The sequence below is a fragment of the Danio rerio genome, chromosome 23 (assembly GCF_052040795.2).
Source record: "Danio rerio strain M-AB ecotype USA chromosome 23, GRCz13ab, whole genome shotgun sequence".
NCBI lineage: Eukaryota > Metazoa > Chordata > Actinopteri > Cypriniformes > Danionidae > Danio > Danio rerio.
In genome coordinates, this window is record NC_141043.1 from 36,401,975 (window position 1) to 36,423,013 (window position 21,039).

Consider the following 21,039-nt stretch of genomic DNA (forward strand, 5'->3'; position numbering starts at 1 on the left):
CACTAACTGAAAACTATAACTGAGGTGCCTGTGTAAGCGAGGAAGAGCGTCAGGTATGGGAAAGCACACGGTTTTTGACCGTGCTACAGAGTAACGTGTTTGCTAGCCAGAAAACAGCAGTGTTTAGATATGTGCTGTGTATACATGGAGTGAATGTTATATTGACATGATAAAGAAGAAAGGAGAAGCAAAGATAGAGGCTTTGTTTAATTCACCTGCACAAATAAAGACATTCTGCTTAAAAACAACTTTAGCATGCATGGACTCTGATTGCACGCGTGAAATACGTGCTCACCCCCATTTCTGGCGATAACAGCAATGGAAGGCTGTTATAGACATTAAAAACTGCTCGTTTCGCTGTTTGATGTTGCAAACTGATATTTCCTTGTTATATTATTCTACTTGGTCTGTATAGTCATGCAAACATTTGTTTGTAGAGCAAGTAGTTTGACCGTTTTTTGCCGTTTATTATTCCTTGTCATTTCTCCCACAGGCGACTGAAACGGAAGTTCTAAGACAATCGTGAAAACAGGCACACTTCCGCATTTTAGAATAAGGTCAATACAGACCAATATCAGTTTGCAACATCAAGTAGCGTAACGAGCAAGACTAAAAATGATTTGAAGTAAATGAGACCGGAAGTCTCGAGCCATAAAGATTCAAATGGCTGCGCCCACTCATCGGCGAAGAACAAGGTGAACAGAAATAAACATGAATTAAATTTAGGAACTATAGCTATATGCTAATGGTCTAATCCGATTCAATAACCAATGATTAGGCTAAGCAAAAAAAGGTACAGTTGGCTATTTAGCACAAAAACCCTATTTAAAAAAATATCTGCGCATAAACATTCAGTGTTGACGGTCACTTTTGCACCCCTCACATATTCTTCATGTGCATTGTTCTGCTTTAGTAGGCTATAAAACATCTAAATAACTTTTCTCAGAGAATTTCATCCCTCATTTTAGAGCAAAACAGACAAGAGAATTAATTGTGCGTTATATGATGCATAGCCCAGTTGCTCAAGTGGACTTTAAGTAATTACGCATCCTCCAGCCAAACGCAGAGCCTTTGCAATTTTATGCCTAAATTAATTACCAATATCATTCATGCAACATTTATTTGCAATCAGACCAGCGAAGTGAGACAATGGACAACATAAATTATAATATAAGCCAACAGTGGCCAGCGATGTCCGGGTTTGTAACGCCCAGCGGATTTATATAATTCTGTATTCTATCAACTTGTTCATCAAGTCAAACAATAGATTGTGTCTGCAGCAGATCTGTAAGACTAATCACACTAGTTGATGGCTGATGTGTTTCTGCGAGTGTTTGTGTGTCGTCCGGTTCAATTGAAGTGCTTTATTTAATGCTGTAATGGTCAGCTGCTTGTTAGGCTGCTGCGGATTGAAATTTACATTTTAATGAAAGGACTGAGAGGGCCGTATTTCAGTGCTGTTTGTTTGTTTTCAGCCTGGAGGATGGGGGTTTATGGATTAATAAACTTCAAAACACTCAAAGATACAATTAAATCGGAGACCACCGACTATCGTTGTCTAAATGGCGCTAAATGAAAATGCTTCCCAAAAGACGGACATCTTTGCGTTTCCAGTTTTTTCCTCTTTAACTCACTTGACAGAAAACGGACAGATGGATTACGAGTTGTTAAATTGCCGTCTGTTATTTTACAGTATTCTGGGTAGATATTGAGTTTAATAGTAGGCCAAAGTGGAATATGGATCACTTGCACACATGCAGATGTTCATTCATTCATTTTCTTTTCGGCTTAGTCTCTTTATTATTCTGGGGTCGCCACAGTGGAATGAACCACCAACTTATTCAGCATATTTTCTACGCAGCGGATGCCCTTCCAGCTGCAACCCATCACTGGGAAACATCCATACACACTTATACACTACAGTCAATTTAGCTTAACCAAATTCACCTATAACACATGTCTTTGGACTTGTGGGGAAACCCACGCAAACACAGGGAGAACATGCGAACTCCACACAGAAACGCCAACTGAACCAGCCGGGTCTCGAACCAGTGACCTTCTTACTGTGCTACCTACTGCGCCACCATGCTGCCTAGATGTAGATATTATTGATGTAAGTTATTGTAATATTTGAGTTAAATGTCATGCAGATTAATTTTCCTTTGGCTTAGTCCCTTTATTCATCTGGGTTCGCCACAGCAGAATGAACCGCCAACTTCATTCATTAAAACACCACACACTCATTCACACACAGACACTACGGCCAATTTAGTTTATTCAATTCATTATACCGTTTGTCTTTTGACTGTGGGGGAAACCGGAGCACCTGGAGGAAACCCACACCAACATGAGGAGAACATGCAAACTCCACACAGAAATGTCAACTGACTCAGCCGGGACTTGAACCAGCAACCTTCTTGCTGTGAGGTGACAGAGCTAACCACTGAGCCACCGTGTCGCCCAATTTATCTATCTATACTTGAAAATAAAAAGTTATGTATCAAAGGGGTTTACTTACAATCTTATAAATAGCACAGCCGCTTTCTTGAGAAATACTAAAAGATTCATAAAACAATATACACATTATATTATAAAAAATTTGTCAAATATATTTATATATTTTTCCTATTTTTCCATGTTTTATTTGATAATTTTCACTTTATTTTGTTGTTTTATTTAGTTTTTTATGTATTTGTTTTAATCAAATTATTTGATATTTTTGTACACTTTTGCAAATTATTAATGTAATTAATACATTGTTTTAGTCCCATTTTAATTATTTATTTTATACAATTGTGTTCAACCTTTTTTTTAATTTCACTCATTAATTACATTTTTCTTTCAGCTTTACATTTTTATGCTTTTCTTCAACCATAACAACAGATTTCCCAAAATTCCCATGCACTCTCAAACAACATTCATTCATTCATTTCTTTTCGGCGTAGCCCCTTTACTAATCTGGGGTCACCACAGCGGAATGAACCGCCAACTTATCCAGCAAAAAAATTTAATTCTCTCCTCACAAAAGATGATATTTTGAAGAATGCTGAAAACCAGCTTCACAGCAAGAAGGTCAGTGGTTTTAGTGGTCAGTTGGCATTATTGTGTGGAGTTTGCATGTTCTCGCCGTTGCTGTTTTCTCTGGTTGTCCAAAGACAAGCACTATATTCTGTAGGTGAATTAGGCACGCTAAAAAATTGTCCGTAGTGTATGTGTGTGAATAAGTGTATATGGGTGTTTCCCAGTGATAGGTTGCGGCTGGAAGGGCATCCGCTGCGTAAAACACATGCTGGATAAGTTGGCAGTTCATTCCGCTGTGGCGACTTCAGATTAATAAAAAGACTAAGCCGAAAATAAAATGAATTGAATGAAATGAATTTTGCCAGATCAATGGCTTAAAAAAACGTTAAGTTGCTCTTTTTGATCATTAACCATGTCAATATACTAAATCTGAAAAATAACAAACAAACTCATCTGAATTTAAATAAGTAATTGTGTAGATTCACCACTAAAATCTACATTTCACAAAAAAGGGATGCCATAACACAAACACATTGGTCTCTAAAAGATGCTAAATAACAATCATCAACATCTCGTGCTGCTGAGGTGGCATTAAAGAGCGTCTCACACGAGGAGAGGATGGCCTGTAATTTACATGGATCTGCAAACGCTCCCAATTAAAGCCTGAAACAGCAGGATCCTTGTACAAACCAACTGAGCTACTGCACCGCTGAGCCACAGGCAGATGAACAACCAGGTGTGTGTGTGTGTGTGTGTGTGTTATACCCCATGATGTCCAAGTAATGGCCTAATAAATCTACTCATGCAGAAAGCAGATCTCACCACTGTTGGGCCAGGCATTCCTACACCTGCTGCTCCTCAACACAGAATCCAGTCGTCCTCCAGAGGCTCTGTCTGTGGAGCCATTCATCAAAGGTCTGTTTTTAATCATTTGTAATTTTGGTTAAGAAAAAATAGGTCTCAGCTATGTAAAATAATAATAATAATAATAATAATAATTTCTAGTCCATTTCTAGACAAACTGTGCTGAGAGTTGACTGAAAATGTGAATTGAACATTGACCAGAATCTAAATTAACAGCACATTAAGTACTCAAATTAAACGTGCATTAAGTTTAAACTGACTTACTGTAAATGAGGTTGTACAACTTACAAAAATAAGTTGAAATATTAACCTATTTTAGTACCTTTAAAGGATGGTTCACCCAAATGTAAACATTTCCTCATCGTTTCAATTCATTCTCAAGTTGTTTCAAACATTTATGAATTTCTTGCTTTTTTAAAAACCCAAAAGTTATTTTGGGTAAGAAGTTATTTTGAGGAATGTTGGAAGTCATTGACACCCGTAGTAGGAATAAAGCAATTCTAAGTCGATATCTGCTTTCCAACATTCTTCATAATATCATCTTCAGTGTTTGTGAGGCTGACGAACCAGGAAGACTTGTAGTGGGTTCTCGATGGATGGTTATGCGAGAAAAACTCAGGAAATTGATGGCACTGTACTCGCTAATGGAAAGTGTAAAGTGATGTTTTTTGTTTTGTTTTTTAAGGTGTACAAGAGTGAAAACCAAAATAACCCAAAGCCCCAGCAAAGTAACTAAATAACCACAAATAAAAGAACAAAATAATCAGCAAACAAACAAACAATATGTGTACAACCACACTATTATACAAGTCACAAATGGGTTATATGCACATGGACTTCAGCCAGTAAAGTGTCAGTCTTTCTATTGCAAAACTGTCACGTTTAGGATCTGATTTCTTTAAAAATGTATGAAGTGGGTCTCAGATCAGACAAGTAGCACTGTATTAAATTCCATTTCCCCCCCGCCATGTCTTTAAAATATGAGAGTTTATTTTACTCCAGTGTTTTCAATGGAATTTCTGCGCTAGCCTGTTGCTACTGACGGCGCTAGGGGTTACAACAGTCTTTTGTCTCGTTTTACAATTGAACAACTAAACTAATGATAAAGTCTATTCAACTGAATGTATTAATGCTGTAAAAACAACCTTGTGAAATTAAAAATAGTCATATTAAGCTTTCACCGGAAGTTTATCATTGGTTTTAAAACTCTAGTTGTGCATAGAGCCCATGCTGACTCGCTCACGCACTCATCCGTTAACCTGGTTTTCACTCTCGTGCACTGTAAATAAATGAAACCCAATCTTTGGACAAATAAATAAACGAATTTAACAAAACAAAAAAAGTCAATAAATGAAAACCACTGTTTGGTTAATTAAGTAAATAAATAAATATAAGTAAATAAAAATAATAAATTAATAAAATAAAAAACACTTTTTGGTTAAGTAAGTGTAATGAATAAATGAATGCATAAAAATAAATAAATATAAATCACTCTTTAAATAAATAAATAAATAAATAAATGAAATAAACAAAAAAATAAGTAAATAGATGAAAACCACTGTTTGGTTAAGTAAACAAACAAATAAATAAATAAATAAACACTCTTTGGTTAGTTAAATAAATAAATAAAAGAATAAACAAATAAACACACAAACACTCTTGGTTTTTACTCTCGTACACTGTACATAACCCATCACTTCACACTTTCCATCAGCGAGTATAGTGCCATCATTTGTCCGAGGTTTTCTTGCATTACCATTCATCGAGACCCACTATAGCCTTCTTAGTTCGTCAACCTCATAGTGTTGAGCAGAACAGTAGAAAGAAACTCAAACAAGAGTGAGTAAATGACTTTTTTTAAGTGAATTATCCCTTTAAATTTAGACAAAAACACTTGTTGTTGATGGGGGGTTTCTTCTTAAACGAAGATGAGGAAGGTAGGATGAATGGGCTTAATTATTGAAGGCTACAATTATTCTGATTGGTCTAGCAATGATATTTGATTGGACTAGCAATGATTACTAATGTGATGCCAGCCGCGATCAATCATATCATGTCCTCCTCTCTAAAATAACTTTATAAAACTTCATTTAGCGTTGTTTTGATTGCTTGGTAAAAATCTAATGCAAAATATACACCATTATAATTTTTTGATTTGTATCTTCACAGAACTTAAACAAATGATAGTAAAGCAAAACGACAGATTTCATTTTTCTTTTTCTGGACGAAAACAACCAAGAAAATTAAGCAACACCGGCTCATTGGAAACAAATGCTAAAAACTGCAAATAAACAAATAAACACTAGGGGGCAGTACGACGTCAACAACTTTTGTTCCTCTTGTCTTGACACTAGTGATATTTACAGGGACATATTGTCAACTAATAAATGACCTATTTGAGCAGTTCTTTCAAAATAAAAATCCCAAAGCAACTTAGACGCAATATAAAAAATGCATACGGTGTCCAGGATCAGTGATAGAACATGTTTACCTCAGCTGACATCTCCATGGTCAACTTCTCTTTTTCTGGTAGCTAGTGTTTGAGTCCGGCAAAGGAGATTCCACAAACGAAATAAAAGCAATGTAAAAAAATTCGAGGTAAAACTACATGCTTGCAGGGCACTTTTCTCCTACATTTGCTTTTAAAAACACTATGGTAAGTGGACATGTTCAAGGACGGTTTTCTAAAATGTAAAACAAAAAGTAGCGTATATAACAGCGCTCTCTAGCGGATTTGACATTGAATAATCATAGTTAATTTGTAGAAAGTAATTTATCAATCTTTACATGGACTGAGGGGCGTCACAGAGGGTACCACAATCGCCTCACAGCAAGACAGTTGAGCTCTGAGCCCTGTCTGGGTCAGTTGGCATATCTGTGTGGAGTTTGCATGTTCTCCCCGTGTTCATGTGGGTTTCCTCCAGGTCCTCCGGTTTTCCCGACAACTCCAAAGACATGCGCTATAGGTGAATTGGATGAACTAAATTGGCCGTAGTGTGTGTGTGTGTGTGTGTGTGTGTGTGTGTGTGTGTGTGTGTGAATGCAAGAGTGTATGGGTGTTTCCCAGTGTTGGGTTGTGGCTGGAAGGACATCTGCTGCCTAAAATATAGGCTAGATAAGATGGCGGTTTATTACACTGTGGCGACCCCGGATTAATAAAGGGGCTAAGCCGAACAGAAAATGAATTAATGCATATGGACTGACGCCATTCGATTAGATCAAGATTTGATCTGAATCAAGACTGAATTGACCTGAGATAAATAATAATAGTCACTGTCTTTAGCATGTTAGATTATATCTAAACTGAAGTCGTTTTCTGAATTAAATCAACACAAAATTCTGATACGTGCAAGATAATGACATACATGTCTCAATAGTTGAATGTCTGACACAATGTCTATTCTATGATGGACTATAAACTCAAAGCTGACTTGACTTCAGTGGGTAAAATATAAAGAAAAACATGAATCCTCTGAGAATTTTTGGCAACATATTTATTTTATTTCATAATGTTGCACTGATTTATTATATCATTGGCCTGTTAGATTAAGGTCTCCAACACACAGTAACACAACCTCTGCTTTTAATACTTCATAAAATCATCATGTAATAACATTGTAAAATTATTATTCATAACAAGCAAATAGTGAAACTAAAACTTTAGAAAAATGCTAATACCAGAACGCAAAAACAAATTATAATTACTGCAGCATACAAATAGGCATGGGCCGGTAGAAGATTCTGATGGTATGATAACCTTGGATAAAAATATCACAATTTCACAGTTATACGATATTGAGATTAATGCTCAAAAATATTTTCCTTATAAATATTTAAAAATCTAAACCTTTTGCCCCTTTGTACACAATATACTTTAATTTGGGAAACATTTATAGTATTTTAGAGCAGTAAACATTTCAGTCTAAATAATTCAAATGAATCATTGACTTCTGCTGTCTTCATTTGTTTCAAACACTCAGATTATTATTATTTTTTTAATTTAAAATGGCATCTTTGGAGATCTTTTCTGCTGTCCTTAAAAAGCTTAAAAAAATGCTTCTCATCCCTTAGAAACGGCAAAGCAGAAAATTTTGACAGTTTTAAAACCTTGACTTTTCCAAACCGTGGTATACCTTGAACATGGTTATCGTCCCATGCCTACATACAAATTCTTAGTAAGACAAAAGGAAGACAATTATATATATAAAACATATTTTCAATCACTATACAGTAGTCAACATTTGAAGTGACATCACAAAGTTCTCCTCAAATCCTTGAACAACACCCATTCTTGTCAATTTTAAACAACTTTTTGTATCCACTTCAAATATTGTCCACTATATTAATAAAATAGCAAGTAACAGTAAATTAAATGTAAAATAAAAGTCCAAAAAAGAAAGTGAAAAAAAGGAGTTTATCTGTTTACAGTTTCTTGTAAAAACCTCAATAATCTTTATGAACAACTTTGAAAAATGTGTCTATTTTTATGCAGATTGATTTTAATTTTGGTGATTTGATTGCACATCAAACTTACTCTAAAGTGATTATTATTAACTGATTCTCTTATTTTGCTGTTGATCTCTCTGAATCTGTATGTTTAGGTCTATAATGTATTGTACAATGCGTTATAGAACTTAATAAAAGCATGCCTTTTATCAGCAATCATCAAATTCACTCCATTCCCTTTGGTGTTACCTGGGTCACGCTGCTTTGGGTAGTAGTTGAGTGATGATGGTGATGGTGATGATGACGGCCATGGTGACGGTGACCATGATGATGAGGGCGATGTCCATGATGATGACGACCATGATGATGTCGTCCATGATGTCGGTCATGATGTCGGGTATGATGTCGGGTATGATGTCCAGTGTGATGGTGACGATGATCTCCATGTCCATGACGTCTGTGTCCATGATGTGAATGCATGATGGCCTTCGATTCAACAGTCGCTCTTTCTTTTTGAGTCATGTTCGGACACATGGAGTTACCGAAGACGTCTAGATCTATGAGGACAACTCCAATACCTCCAAAGCCTTGCTGGAGTACCTAGACGTGTTGATTTTGTAACTTAATGTAATGTTGATTGTTATCATCAAAATTAAACCATCAATTATCGCAAAAATTCTGTTGATGTCACAATGCTACTGGACGCTACTGGACGCAAGTAAACGCAGCATCATTTGATCTCATCATCTATCTAACACTTCATGTCACTTTAATACTTATAATTTACTTACCTCTTTGATAGGACTTTGCTCATCCGAGACACTAGTTAAAGTAATGAACTGCAATTGTCCACTTTTAACAGCCTGACACACCTGAACACAAGAGTTTCAGACAATTAAACAATATCAGAAGCTAATACCTAATGCTAAGCTAATGCTAACGCTATCTACAGTTATGGCATACCTGATCGCCCAGGTACAAGTTCAAAAGGTGAACATGATCCTTCTTTCCTTCCTCTGCAGTCGTATCATCGTGTTTGGGATGATTTCTGTGGTGATGTCGATGACGTGACCTCTGAAGAAAACCAGGCATGACTAGACCCAGCTTCTGCAGGTCAACTTGTTTGTCCTGCCAGTGTTGGGCTGTTTTGCTCTGTTAAAAGAAAAGTTAAATGATTAGTTTGCCCAAAAATTATTAATCACCAAACACTTCCCACCCCCTGAGACCTTTATTTTCTGAACACAAATTAAGTCCTCCATATACAGCAATGATACCAAGACACACAGAAGTGTTGTTGTAGCTTCGTATGGCTAAAGTTGAAACACTGAAATCACATTGAATGTTTTGATAATATTTTTGGTTTCTTTTTCGGGCACACTTGAACAATTGTTTCAGACAATTAAACAATATCAGCTCTCGGAGGAAGCTAATAATTAATGCTAGGGTAATGCTAATAACGTTTAGGGACTGATGCTGTCTATGGAGGATGAGAGAGCTCTCAAATTTCATTTACAAATATCTTAATTTGTATTTAGATGATAAAAGTTCTCAGGGGTTTATAATGACATGAGGGTGGGTAATTAAAAACTGATTTTTTATGTCTAGGTGAACTAACCCTTTTAATATAGACTTTGAATGCTAATATGTTAATGGATAAATGCGATAGATCCAAACATGTCAGACCTACATCATTCCTGGTACTCAAAGAGCAGTCATTTTAAATGGTTTGTTCACCCTAAATTTAAAAAAGTTGTTTCAATATTATAAGACGTTCATTCATGTTCTAAACACAAATTAATATATATATATAATATATATATATATATATATATATGTGTGTGTGTGTGTGTGATAACATCTAAAACATTTCTGATCCTCCAATGAAAGTGCATTCACCCAAAACTCTAATGTTTCAAAACAATCATTAAGATACTGTAATATAAATGCATGAAAGTATAAATCAAGCTGTTTATTTTTTCTGAAGAGAGGCGATGGCTTTAGATGATGAACAGATTTAATTTAACTTTATTTAACACATCAGCCAGCCTGAACCTTGTTTAAACATCATTGGTTTAAAGCAAGCATGCTTTTCTATATGAAAATCATATTCTATCAAATATGATTATGGTTATATTAAATGAAAAACTAACATTAACAAGTATGTAGGGTTCCTTTAAAGAATCGCTTGATTCATACAGATTCATTTTTTAATTCATTTGTTTTAAAGCATCAAATTGGTTTGGTTGAATCTTGAAGGAATCTTTTACATTTATTAAAACAAAGATGAAAATATTTGTATTTGTATTGAAAGATTAATGAATTTCAAATGTTTTTTTAGATTTCAACCAAATCCTTTAAGTTTAGAAAAATTACAGATGCAACAAATAGTTACAGTTCAATTTTTTTTTCTTAAGGGATCATTTAAGCCAAATAAATTGTGTTATGCCAATTAAAAATGTTTTTATTTAACTGCCAAAAGTGTAAATGTAGGGTTAATCACATTATGCGGTCTACAGCATATGCCATATTTTTGTAGGCCAAAAACGGGAAATAAGCTTGCATTTTTAGTTTCGATTACGCTGTCCTGAATTCATTGGGTTTGTGGTCAAATGACTGAAATTAGGTCTTTGGTTAACACAAGAAATGCATGACATGTTTGTTTTATCCTATGACATAAAGCACAACACTAGTACCACATTTGTTTTAGATGTCTTAAAAGAAAAGCGGTTTCTAACAAGTGCCCAAGAAGAAGTTGCCAAATGCAGTAATGTCATCTTTTTTAACAAATAAACTTATCTACTCACTACATCTGCTTTAAAAGCCTCACTACGTTTCTAACTGCACTTTTACAAACTACTCTGACTTAAATTTTCAATGAAATATTTTAAAATAATGATTTAAAGCAGCAGAGGTGCCCAAACTTTTTCGTATGAAGGCCCAAAAACCAAACATCATTATGAGCCGTGGGCTGAAGGTAAATATACCAAACTACATTACATTAAAGTTGCCATGGGTAAATCATAATTAATTTTCTAATAATTCAAAATAAATGCACAATACATTTTTAAAAGATAACTTACAGCAAAGAAAAATATAAACAATTACATTCATTCCACAGGGGAGTTCAATCCTGAATACTCTAATCAAGCAGAACCTGCCTTGGACTTGATTTGCTCACCAAAGACTCTTGTCGGGTAAAAGTATGTACATTTTAACAAAATCTGATTAATTTACGCCATTTAATTAAAACGTTTAATTTCAGTAAGCTTTTAACAATAAAACAAACAAAGGGTAACATTAAATTTGAATTGATAGTCCCGAAACTATCCCCATCATTCGTTCTTCTCAGATTTGAGGGCCAAATCAAAAGTTACCATGGGCCAACTTTGGTCTACAAGTTGCAATTTCAGTCTACATTTAACTATTTTTTTTATTTTATTTGAAGACTTTATTATTTGAAGATGATCATAAAATGTGTAAGAATGATCAACTTTTGTTAGTCACAAAAAGTATTTTCTACAACAATAAAAAAACAATAGAAATATCCTATTGGGATTTTGTGGCGGGAATGTTTGTGTTGAAGATCTACAAAAGTATCTCAACACTTTAAGCATTTAGCCCCAAAAAAAAAAAAAAAGATGATCAAATTGTACTAAATATGAGCAATTTACAATGTACTGTCCATCCGTTTGGAGCTGAGCAGGCAGAATGGAGATGAAGTCCACATACCTTTAGAAAAAAAGGAGTTTCAGTACAAAAATAAGTACAACAAGTGCAATATGTTGGTGTGTGAGAATGAGACTGACTGTGAAAGTATTTGCTCATCATAACTGGCCACAGTTTTGTCAGTGGGCTCCTTTACAGACGCTGACAGAAGAAGAGGACGCATTTCTTCCTCAAACACACCTTTTATACTCTGCAAACAAAATGAATGCTTCCAGTTTACTTATTTTTTAAGTCAAACTCATTAAGAGGAGTTTCGTCATCTCAAAAAAAGTAGTCCTTGCCTTGAGAAAATCAGTGAACAGCTCTGTGTCTGAAGGGGTGCCATCCAGCCAAATCACGTCTAGACCATCCAAACGTTTTTCTTTTAAGTACGTCAACAGAGTTTGAATGAAACTCCCAACACTAGCTTCATTTGCAGACATCAGTTTCAGTCTAAACAAAAGCAGATTCAGATTTCTTTAGATGCTAACATGGAAATAAACTGCAGCATTTTTTTATATATTTATATACATTCAAGCCTGAAATTATTCATACCCCTGGCAAATTCTGACTTTTATTCAACCAGCAAGGAAATGACACAGGCTTCTCCCAAAAGATAATACGAGAATGTAAAAGAGGCATCATTGTAGAAATAACATTTCCCTGCTTTTATTTACATTTGAACAAAACATTAAGTTTGCAGACAACAAAAACAGAGGTAGTATGAGGGGGTATGAATAATTTCAGGGTTGATTATATAGATATTATCTTATGTATATTATTTTATTTATTTATTTTTAATATAAATGGTAATAAACACACTATATCACTATAATACTACCTATTAGCATTCCATTAAATTTATATTAAATGTAATTTATATAAAATGAAATTTCTAACAGTAGTATTTCATGAAACATTTTTATTGTTACTATTATTATGATGATAACTTTTTTAATTAAAAAGATTAAACATTTTGTACCTTGATGATTTGATCTCCAGTCCAAGCAAAATCTTCAAAGCTGAATTTCTGTGGGAAGTATAAAGAAACAAATAAATAAACATACTTTTTTGCGTGTTTTGTTTAATTTATGTTGGAGTAATAAAATAACTAAAACAAAAACCTTCAATACAGACAAAAACAAATATTAATAAAAAAATAAACATACACAACTATTTTAAACAAAAATAAAATGGACACAAAAAATATGAATATCAAAATTTTATTTGAACTACAATAATCAAAGCTACGGTAAGTAACGTTTGAACCCTAGGGGTTAATAAAAAAGACTGCAAGCCTATTGCAAAAGAACATCATGGCCAGAGCTACTTCTCAGCAGCAGGGATCGACCCAACATACTGTACCTAAAACAGGCCCAATATTATAACTTATTAATTCATTCATTTTCTTTCAGCTTAGTCACTTTATTTTATCAGTAGTCGCCACAGTGGAGTGAACCGGCAACACATGCAGCATGTTTTCCAGCGGGGTGTCACGGTGGCACAGTTGCCTTACAGCAAGAAGGTCACTGGTTCGAGCCTCAGCTGGGTCAGTTGGCATTTCTGTGTGGAGTTTGCATGTTCTCCAAGTGTTCGCATGGGTTTCCTCCAGGTGCACCGGTTTCCCCCACAGTCCAAAGACATGCGGTATAGGTGAACTGGGTAGGCTAAATTGTCCATAGTGAATGAGTGTGTATGGATGTTTTTCAGTGATGGGTTGCAGCTGGAGGGGCAATTGCTGCGTATAACATATGCTGAATAAGTTGGCGGTTCATTCTACTGTGGCGACCCCAGACTAAGCTGAAAAGAAAATGAATAAATGAATGCCCTTCCTGCCACAACCAAGCACTGGGAAACACCTATACACACTCATTTACACACACACACACACACACACACACACACACACACACACACACACACACACACACACACACACACACACACACACACACACACACACACACACACACACACACACACACAACAGCCAATTTAGCTTTTTCAATTCTCCTATGTCAATGTCTTCAATGTCTTTGGACTGTGAGGAAAACCGAAGCACCCAAAGGAAAACCATGCAAACAGGGGGAGAACATCAAACTTCACAAAGAAATCCCAACTTGCCCAGTCGGGGCTCGAACCAGCGACTTTCTTGCTGTGAGGTGACAGTGTTATTCACTGAGCCACTATGTCAATATAACTTATTATAGGCTCAAATTAGACTTAAACACAGTTTGGAAGATGGAATCATAATGCACATGTTTCACTCATGATTAAATTTAGCAAATTCTGAACAACAAAAAAATTACATACTGAACCATTAACAAATGCAGACAACGGCCTATCATCCCATTATTACTTTAATGAACACTGGTTTAGTAATCTAACATGAAACAGATTTGAAAAATCAGACCTCTCTTTCATCCTTTGAATAGCATCATATTCATTCTCCGTCAGGCTCTGGAGGTAAAGTTCATCATCGCTGGAGACGGAGGGCAGAATGATGTGAGTGCAGGAACCCTCACGAGTGTGCGGAGTCAAAACATCCAGATAACAGCTCAGTCTGCTTTGAGTCCTCTGAGCACCTGAAACACCAGTCAAAGACATTATCCAGTCACCATTTACCCGTCCTGAAGCAATATATTCTTATGAAACTTAAAAATGTTTGGAACTGACTTTTAAACACAAAAGAAGATATTTTGAAGAATGCTGGAATCCAGTATTGTAGCTGCACTGGTCTAAATAAAATAATAGTCACACTTCGTACTGATGTCTTTGCCGTTTACTTGTTTCTCCCTCTCTTTTTTCAGCAGAAAATGTGAAAACAACAAGCAATAAAGCATACATGCATTTCTCAGAGTCCTTTTCATTCTCTCATTTAAATGTCCACTAGTATGCATATGAACATGTACGGCAACTCTGAATCTAGTAACATCCGTCTTTACACAGAACATCAATCACGTAAACTGACATAAAACAATGCTATTCACAAAATTTAACAGAATTAAATATGAATTGCCGTGTGCGCCCTCTTAGACCATGCAGATTAATGAATTTTCTCTTGCTCTGTACCTTTAGCTTCTTTCTGCCACCATGTCAGATTCACCCATATTGCAATGGTCCGGCACTTCACTCAACTTAAACGTGATCTGTTATGCTCCAATAGCAACTCCTTCTTTTAAAAACCCATAACTTACAAACAATTCAAGGGTGCACATTCTCTTCTTTGAAATTAAATGTCACATTATATTATGAGTTAATAACAGAAATTAATAGAACAAATTATGTTATATTATATAACAATATTAAATATTTATTAACAAATGAATATGAGTTTATAACAGAAACACACATAAACAAAACATTGATTACCATTTGGCTGTAAGATTTGAGATACCACAAATTCTTTGATACTGGAAATACAGAGACTATAGGCTTCACACGTCACCAGGTGGGAATGCGGGAAAGCCAGCTCCTCTTCTTTCCTTCATTTACATTTTAGGCATCCCAGCAACCCCCTCTCTTCACTCACCCTCTCTTCATACATACTCACTCATACCTCTATATCAATCCAAGTGACTTTATCTATCATGTTTGATATCATTTGAAATATCTCCGTGCGACTGGTACAATGTTCTCATTCCCTCGGAAATAGACATATTCAAAATAATAGATATATAACTTCAGGTATCTTTTGACCACTGCTAAGGGTGTGCCTTTACCTATGGGCTTCTATTCAAATGACCATTTGTTCTCTATAGGCAGATAATATTCAGATCTAACATGCCACTAAATGCAAATGCCTTTTATTATTTAACACACCCCTTTCCTCAAGTAGATTCTTGGTTTGACTACTTAAGGGAAAGTTTCTAAATGTTGGGCGTGAATCTAAAACCAGATAACCCTGTAGTGTGGAGCCTATGCTCCATACTATGTATATTTACAAGTCAGGTATGCATCTTTTGATCTTGGATTTATCTTTGAGAATGTTACGTCTTGTATTGGTTGTTTATAAATTCACTAAATAATTAGCATAATACACATTTACCTGACTATTAAATTGTTATGTTTGAACATATTTAGCTTACTCTGAAATTATTCATTCTAGTAGATTACGCCTCTTTGTTTCCGCACTTCCTGTGCCAGGTCAGTAGACGACCTAAAATCCAGTTGAGATGGAGCATTGGGCACACTAACTGTATTTTAGAGATCTGACTGACTCTTGATACTGATTCAATTGTGCGTTAATTTCCTTCTAGGAAAACAAGGAGTTGCACAACTAACTTAGATAGGGCACCCGGCCCTTTTTTGAAAGTAATATTATTCTAAATTAAATCTATATGGGAAACCATGGGCTCGGCTAAACCAAAATTATTATAGAGAACAGTAGACGGTTACATTTATAATAATGGCCCTAATTGGGTCTCTGATTGGAAATAATATTGTCTTTACTCAAGGGTGTACATCTAAGAAGGACTAATCAAAAATACTTTACAATGAGCAAGCATGGGAGCGGCTATCTAAAAATGTTTCATTTACCTCTGTTTAATAATCAAGACTGACAAGAGTGTGACCGTGAGGGACACCATCGGCTGAGGTGATTCCTCAGAGCGGCATGATCACCCAAAAGAACAAATGTAATAGTTATGATTTTATTATAATATATAGTTAATTTATCTAAATTAAATATTGATATAATCTTCTTAACGTTTTATGATTGGAGTCAGATAAAACGAAAGATAAAGATATTAATATTCTAAACCACCTCATACTCAAATTGGAGTCAGAAAGAGTTAAATTTGAAGTAAATCAACAATGTGCACTGGAAAGACCAAACAGGCAGTGTACCTTCATCCACCAGCGGACACCTTTATTGAGCCAACTGGGTGGACCTTACAGGGTTCTGGTTTACAACATTCTTCAAAATATTTGCTTTTTGTTTTTGTTTGGTATAAGTAGAGGGTGAGTAAATGATAAATTTGTATTTATTTATTTACTTGGTGAAGTATCACTTTAAAACTTGTTGCGCCTCTTAAATTTTTCATCTCACTACGCATGACACAACCACAAATGTGCTGAGAACTAAAAACAGAATGACATTTGAAACAGCTACTACAATCTTACCCACTGAAACCACCAGGCACAGGAACGCAAAAGCTGAAAAACAATATAAAGATAATTTACATTGATATGCAATATCTTACAAAGAAGATCATGAGAAATTGATGTTATTTGGTTTGTTGGTTTTTTCATGAAAGTTGGGAGGTCTGTGGCTGTTTCAGTAGAGGAAACCTAAATAAAATCCCACATCCTGATGTGCTTGTAAGTGTTGTTACAAGCAGCACTCAAATGTTCCATTTTGTAGCAATGAAATATGATGCAATTATGTAACAGGTTAAATGCATTCATTTAAATATGGATTTTGTTACATTTTGTAGTATTTAATTCAGATTCTAAACATCAATTAGCAAAATTAATATCAATTAGCATAGTTATTTTAGATACAGTATAAATATACAAGCAATTCCAGTGTTATGGAAGTGACATTTGCAGTAAAAACTCAAAACATAAATTCATAAAGAAAGTATATGTTAACATTATATCAAAACATCTCTTTATATTTTGCAAAATTACTAACCACAGAGTTATGGGATCAAAAAAATATTAATCTGTAAACCTATTTTGTACTTTAAATGAGAAAAACAAACATGCGCTATGGATGTGACCCAAAAAAGTAAAAGTAAATTCTGTGAATTAAACTGCACAAACCAAAAGAAATAATGTTAATCAAAAGGATAAGAGTCGGCTCTCAATAGAACAAACATGACTTATTTTATTTTATTTAATATTTTTGCATTTATAAGAAAAAAAAGTGTCATTATGGATGTGACAGATGTGAAATTGCCACTTGTGTGACTTTAGTAAATCAAACATAATAGTTTGAAAACATTGACACAGACATTTTTGAGTATTTCTAAAGTACTGTAAAATACTTGCTTACAAAAGCATTTGCGTGAAAAAAGATTGATAAAAAAACTTTTTTTTCTGTGGAAATTGTTATATTTTTAGGATTATCTGATGAATAAAAGGTTAAAACAACATAATTTACTCCAAAATAAGCATTTGTAACATTATAAATATCATAAAATACATATAATTTTTTCACAATATTTACTATAATATTTTGTATATATTGTTTTATTTGGCTAGAATAAAAGCAGTTTTATTTTTTAAACCATAAGGTCAATATTATTAGCCTTCTTGTATTAGTAAAAAATATAATAGCTATCAAATAGAACACCTATTTATTTTTTCAATTGTCTACAAAACAAACCATTGTTACACAATTGCCTTATTAAACCTTTAAATGTCACTTTAAGCTGAATACTAGTATCTTGAAAGATATCTACTAAAATATTATATACTGTCATCATGGTAGAGATAAAAGGAATCAGTAATTAGAAATGAGATATTAAAACTATTATGTTTAGAAATGTGTTGGAAAAAAAATCTTCTGTTCATTAAACAAACCAGGGAAGAAATATTTGTAAAAAATCAATTTAACAAGAGGGCTAATAATTCTGATATCAACAATATATATATATATATATATATATATATATATATATATATATATATATATATATATATATATATATATAGACAGACAGACAGACAGACAGACAGAACTATAAAATAATAATAATAATAATAATAATTTTGTTCGCAAATATATTGAACAAAATATGAAAATATATATTTAAAACATTTTATATATTTTTTTAATGGATTTATTATATATGCATATTATCCAATACATTACAATATTTAAGAAAGAAATTATCCAAAACTGTCCCAAAATAGCATTTTAAAAACAAAATGATGTACTTGCCTCTGCTGATATGCATTGTTCCTGCAGAAGTCACTGCGGCTGTGTGGTCTGGTAAAAACAGCCTGTATATCATAAACATACAGACAGAACTTCCTGTGTCAACATTTAGCCCCAATAGTTCCCCTTCTGCTTTACACTTTGCTGATCTAAACCCACATCCTGAAGCCTACAGTGCCATAACAGACCTCAACCTTTCTTTCTGCACATACCAAGTTCACATTAAAACAGTATACTGACTGAATATTTTAGGGCTTTTCAGCAAATCTTGCAGATGACAAAGACATTAGTAACATTATTATTAAACATCATTAACCTGAATAGAATTACTGGACAACAGCTTAATTACATTTATATTTAATAATTTACATTTTCTGTTAACATATTTCCGATATTTGATTAAGGTCGGCAATTTCTTGTAGTCAGAAGTATGTAGACTTTAACCCTGGGTCATTTTTAACCTTAACTAAACGTTATCCTAAAATTGCTTCAAGCTGGTCAAAATTAAACCAGGATAACTTCTAAATTCCTGCGTATTCATAATTGATGTTTCACATAGTATATATTCTTAAACCCTGAGTTGACTTGCTTTTTCGCATATTTGCCATGTCAGCGTCACTGACTGGAGGAGCAGCAGCACGTGTCCTGTTTACATAAAAACTCTAGCACGCAGTGTGTATTGCAGACTTGATAACAAAAGTTAAAATAAGTTGTTTCCTGAATTGACTTTTCAAATTATAAATGCAATAACGAAATGATTTTCTCTCAGAAAAAAACGTCCTTTTATTCTGAAAGACATTTCCCCCCACAAACGCTGAAGCCACTATTTTTGTTCAACAATTGTCTCTTGTGACTGCACGAGACTGTATGACGTTCATTCCTAAATTGAGGTAAAGTTGGTTTTAAATTTGCACATTCGTTCAGTGACAGCTCCATACATTGTTTACCATGGTACTTAAAATTTTCGGACTGAAATCACATGCAAGTATGACTTTAAAACATTAACGTTACCACTATTAAATTGACTGTAAACAATGTTGCACTTTGATGGTTGTTGGCTGCTAAAATGATTTCACTATTGAGAATTTGCACTGAATACTTTTCTGAAATTATATTATTAAGAAGAAATTCTGAATGTGCAAATATAAAACCAACTTTACCTTAATCATTCCTAACTAAGCATCTGTAACCATTTTCTTGTTAAACGTAAGAAAAAAGTTGAGATTGTACTTTTTGAGTTTTTAAGATGTCTTTTATGTTCTCGGAAGCTGGATTTATTCGATACTGCATTGTTTTACACTATAAATCTCAAGAGATGAATTTGGTAGTCCGCGGCTCGTTTCCATATGTAATGTGTTAGTGACATTAACCTGCAATTTCATACGTTTCACAAGCTATTGTCAATACAAAGTTATTCACCTAAAAGTGGGTGTAGTAATATCATGATGCAAGTTTAAATTTGAGAAATACTTACTTCTGAAAATGTTCCTTAAATGTAACCTAACAATATGTCATGGACATATGTTGATGGGTTTAAAGACTGATCCTCTTCCTCATTCCAGATTAACCTGTATCAACCTGCAAACAGCATAGCGCCAACACTTTAAAAAGGACTGAAAATCTCAATAAACCTGTAATATGAATCAAATTAAGTTTTACATTTAAATGTTGCTGATACAATTGACAAGCCACTACCTGTACATACTACTAGCCATCATCTGAGGTAAAAACAACAGAGGAAAGAGGCGGAAGTTGTGGAAGTAGTGCCCCCTGCTGCTGACAAATGCAAAAGTTTGCTCTAAACACAGCTAAAACAACCAATTTTCATTTACTGGTGAAATATAAGACATAAAGCATGGCCACCCCAATATGATCTTGCTGTTGATATTATAATTGAAATGTACTTGCGTAAATTCACAACATTTTAACAAATAAGTAAATAAATAGCAGCCCCAAAATTTGGGATTGATTGGTGCCACTGACGTAGCTAATTCACAGTCCCTACCCCTCTCCGACTGTGCTTGACAGCACGCACACACCTTCAAATGACAGCAATGGCAATGTAATATTTACCTTAAGGTACATCAATAGTATTAATAATGTATTAATAATAT

General features: G+C 34.3%; 2 protein-coding genes across 5 annotated transcripts in view; both read right to left on the minus strand.

Moving 5' to 3' along the window:
• The window catches only part of plxna2 (plexin A2), a 775,091-nt gene extending 768,482 nt beyond the window's left edge, over window positions 1-6,609 (minus strand). The window contains exons 1-2 of one of the 2 annotated variants that reach the window (XM_087307494.1): window positions 6,377-6,609; window positions 3,844-3,915 (exon numbers count right to left, since the gene is read on the minus strand). The gene's annotated coding sequence lies outside the window, so the exon portion shown is untranslated. Of the gene's footprint in view, window positions 1-3,843; window positions 3,939-6,277 lie in introns of both variants that reach the window. The other variant, XM_087307492.1, reaches the window with a different exon arrangement.
• Window positions 6,610-7,356: 747 nt separating this feature from the next.
• On the minus strand, window positions 7,357-20,667 carry si:ch211-226m16.2. 3 transcript variants are annotated; one of them, NM_001204373.1, is made up of 12 exons: window positions 20,621-20,667; window positions 20,400-20,503; window positions 18,929-18,990; window positions 17,161-17,193; window positions 14,450-14,621; window positions 13,019-13,066; window positions 12,339-12,489; window positions 12,138-12,247; window positions 12,003-12,060; window positions 9,295-9,483; window positions 9,123-9,203; window positions 7,357-8,931 (listed from the first exon to the last, which is right to left on the minus strand). In NM_001204373.1, exons 3-12 carry the CDS (start codon window positions 18,942-18,944, stop codon window positions 8,557-8,559), a joined length of 1,233 nt encoding a protein of 410 aa, NP_001191302.1. In that variant the 5' UTR covers window positions 18,945-18,990; window positions 20,400-20,503; window positions 20,621-20,667; the 3' UTR covers window positions 7,357-8,556. The 3 variants fall into 3 exon arrangements, with proteins under 3 accessions (NP_001191302.1, XP_087160978.1, XP_087160979.1); XM_087304852.1 differs by having other exon boundaries at window positions 7,365-8,931; window positions 20,585-20,659; XM_087304853.1 differs by lacking the exons at window positions 14,450-14,621; window positions 17,161-17,193; window positions 18,929-18,990; window positions 20,400-20,503; window positions 20,621-20,667 and adding an exon at window positions 14,204-14,419 and having other exon boundaries at window positions 7,365-8,931; window positions 13,019-13,581.
• Window positions 20,668-21,039: the final 372 nt, after the last annotated feature.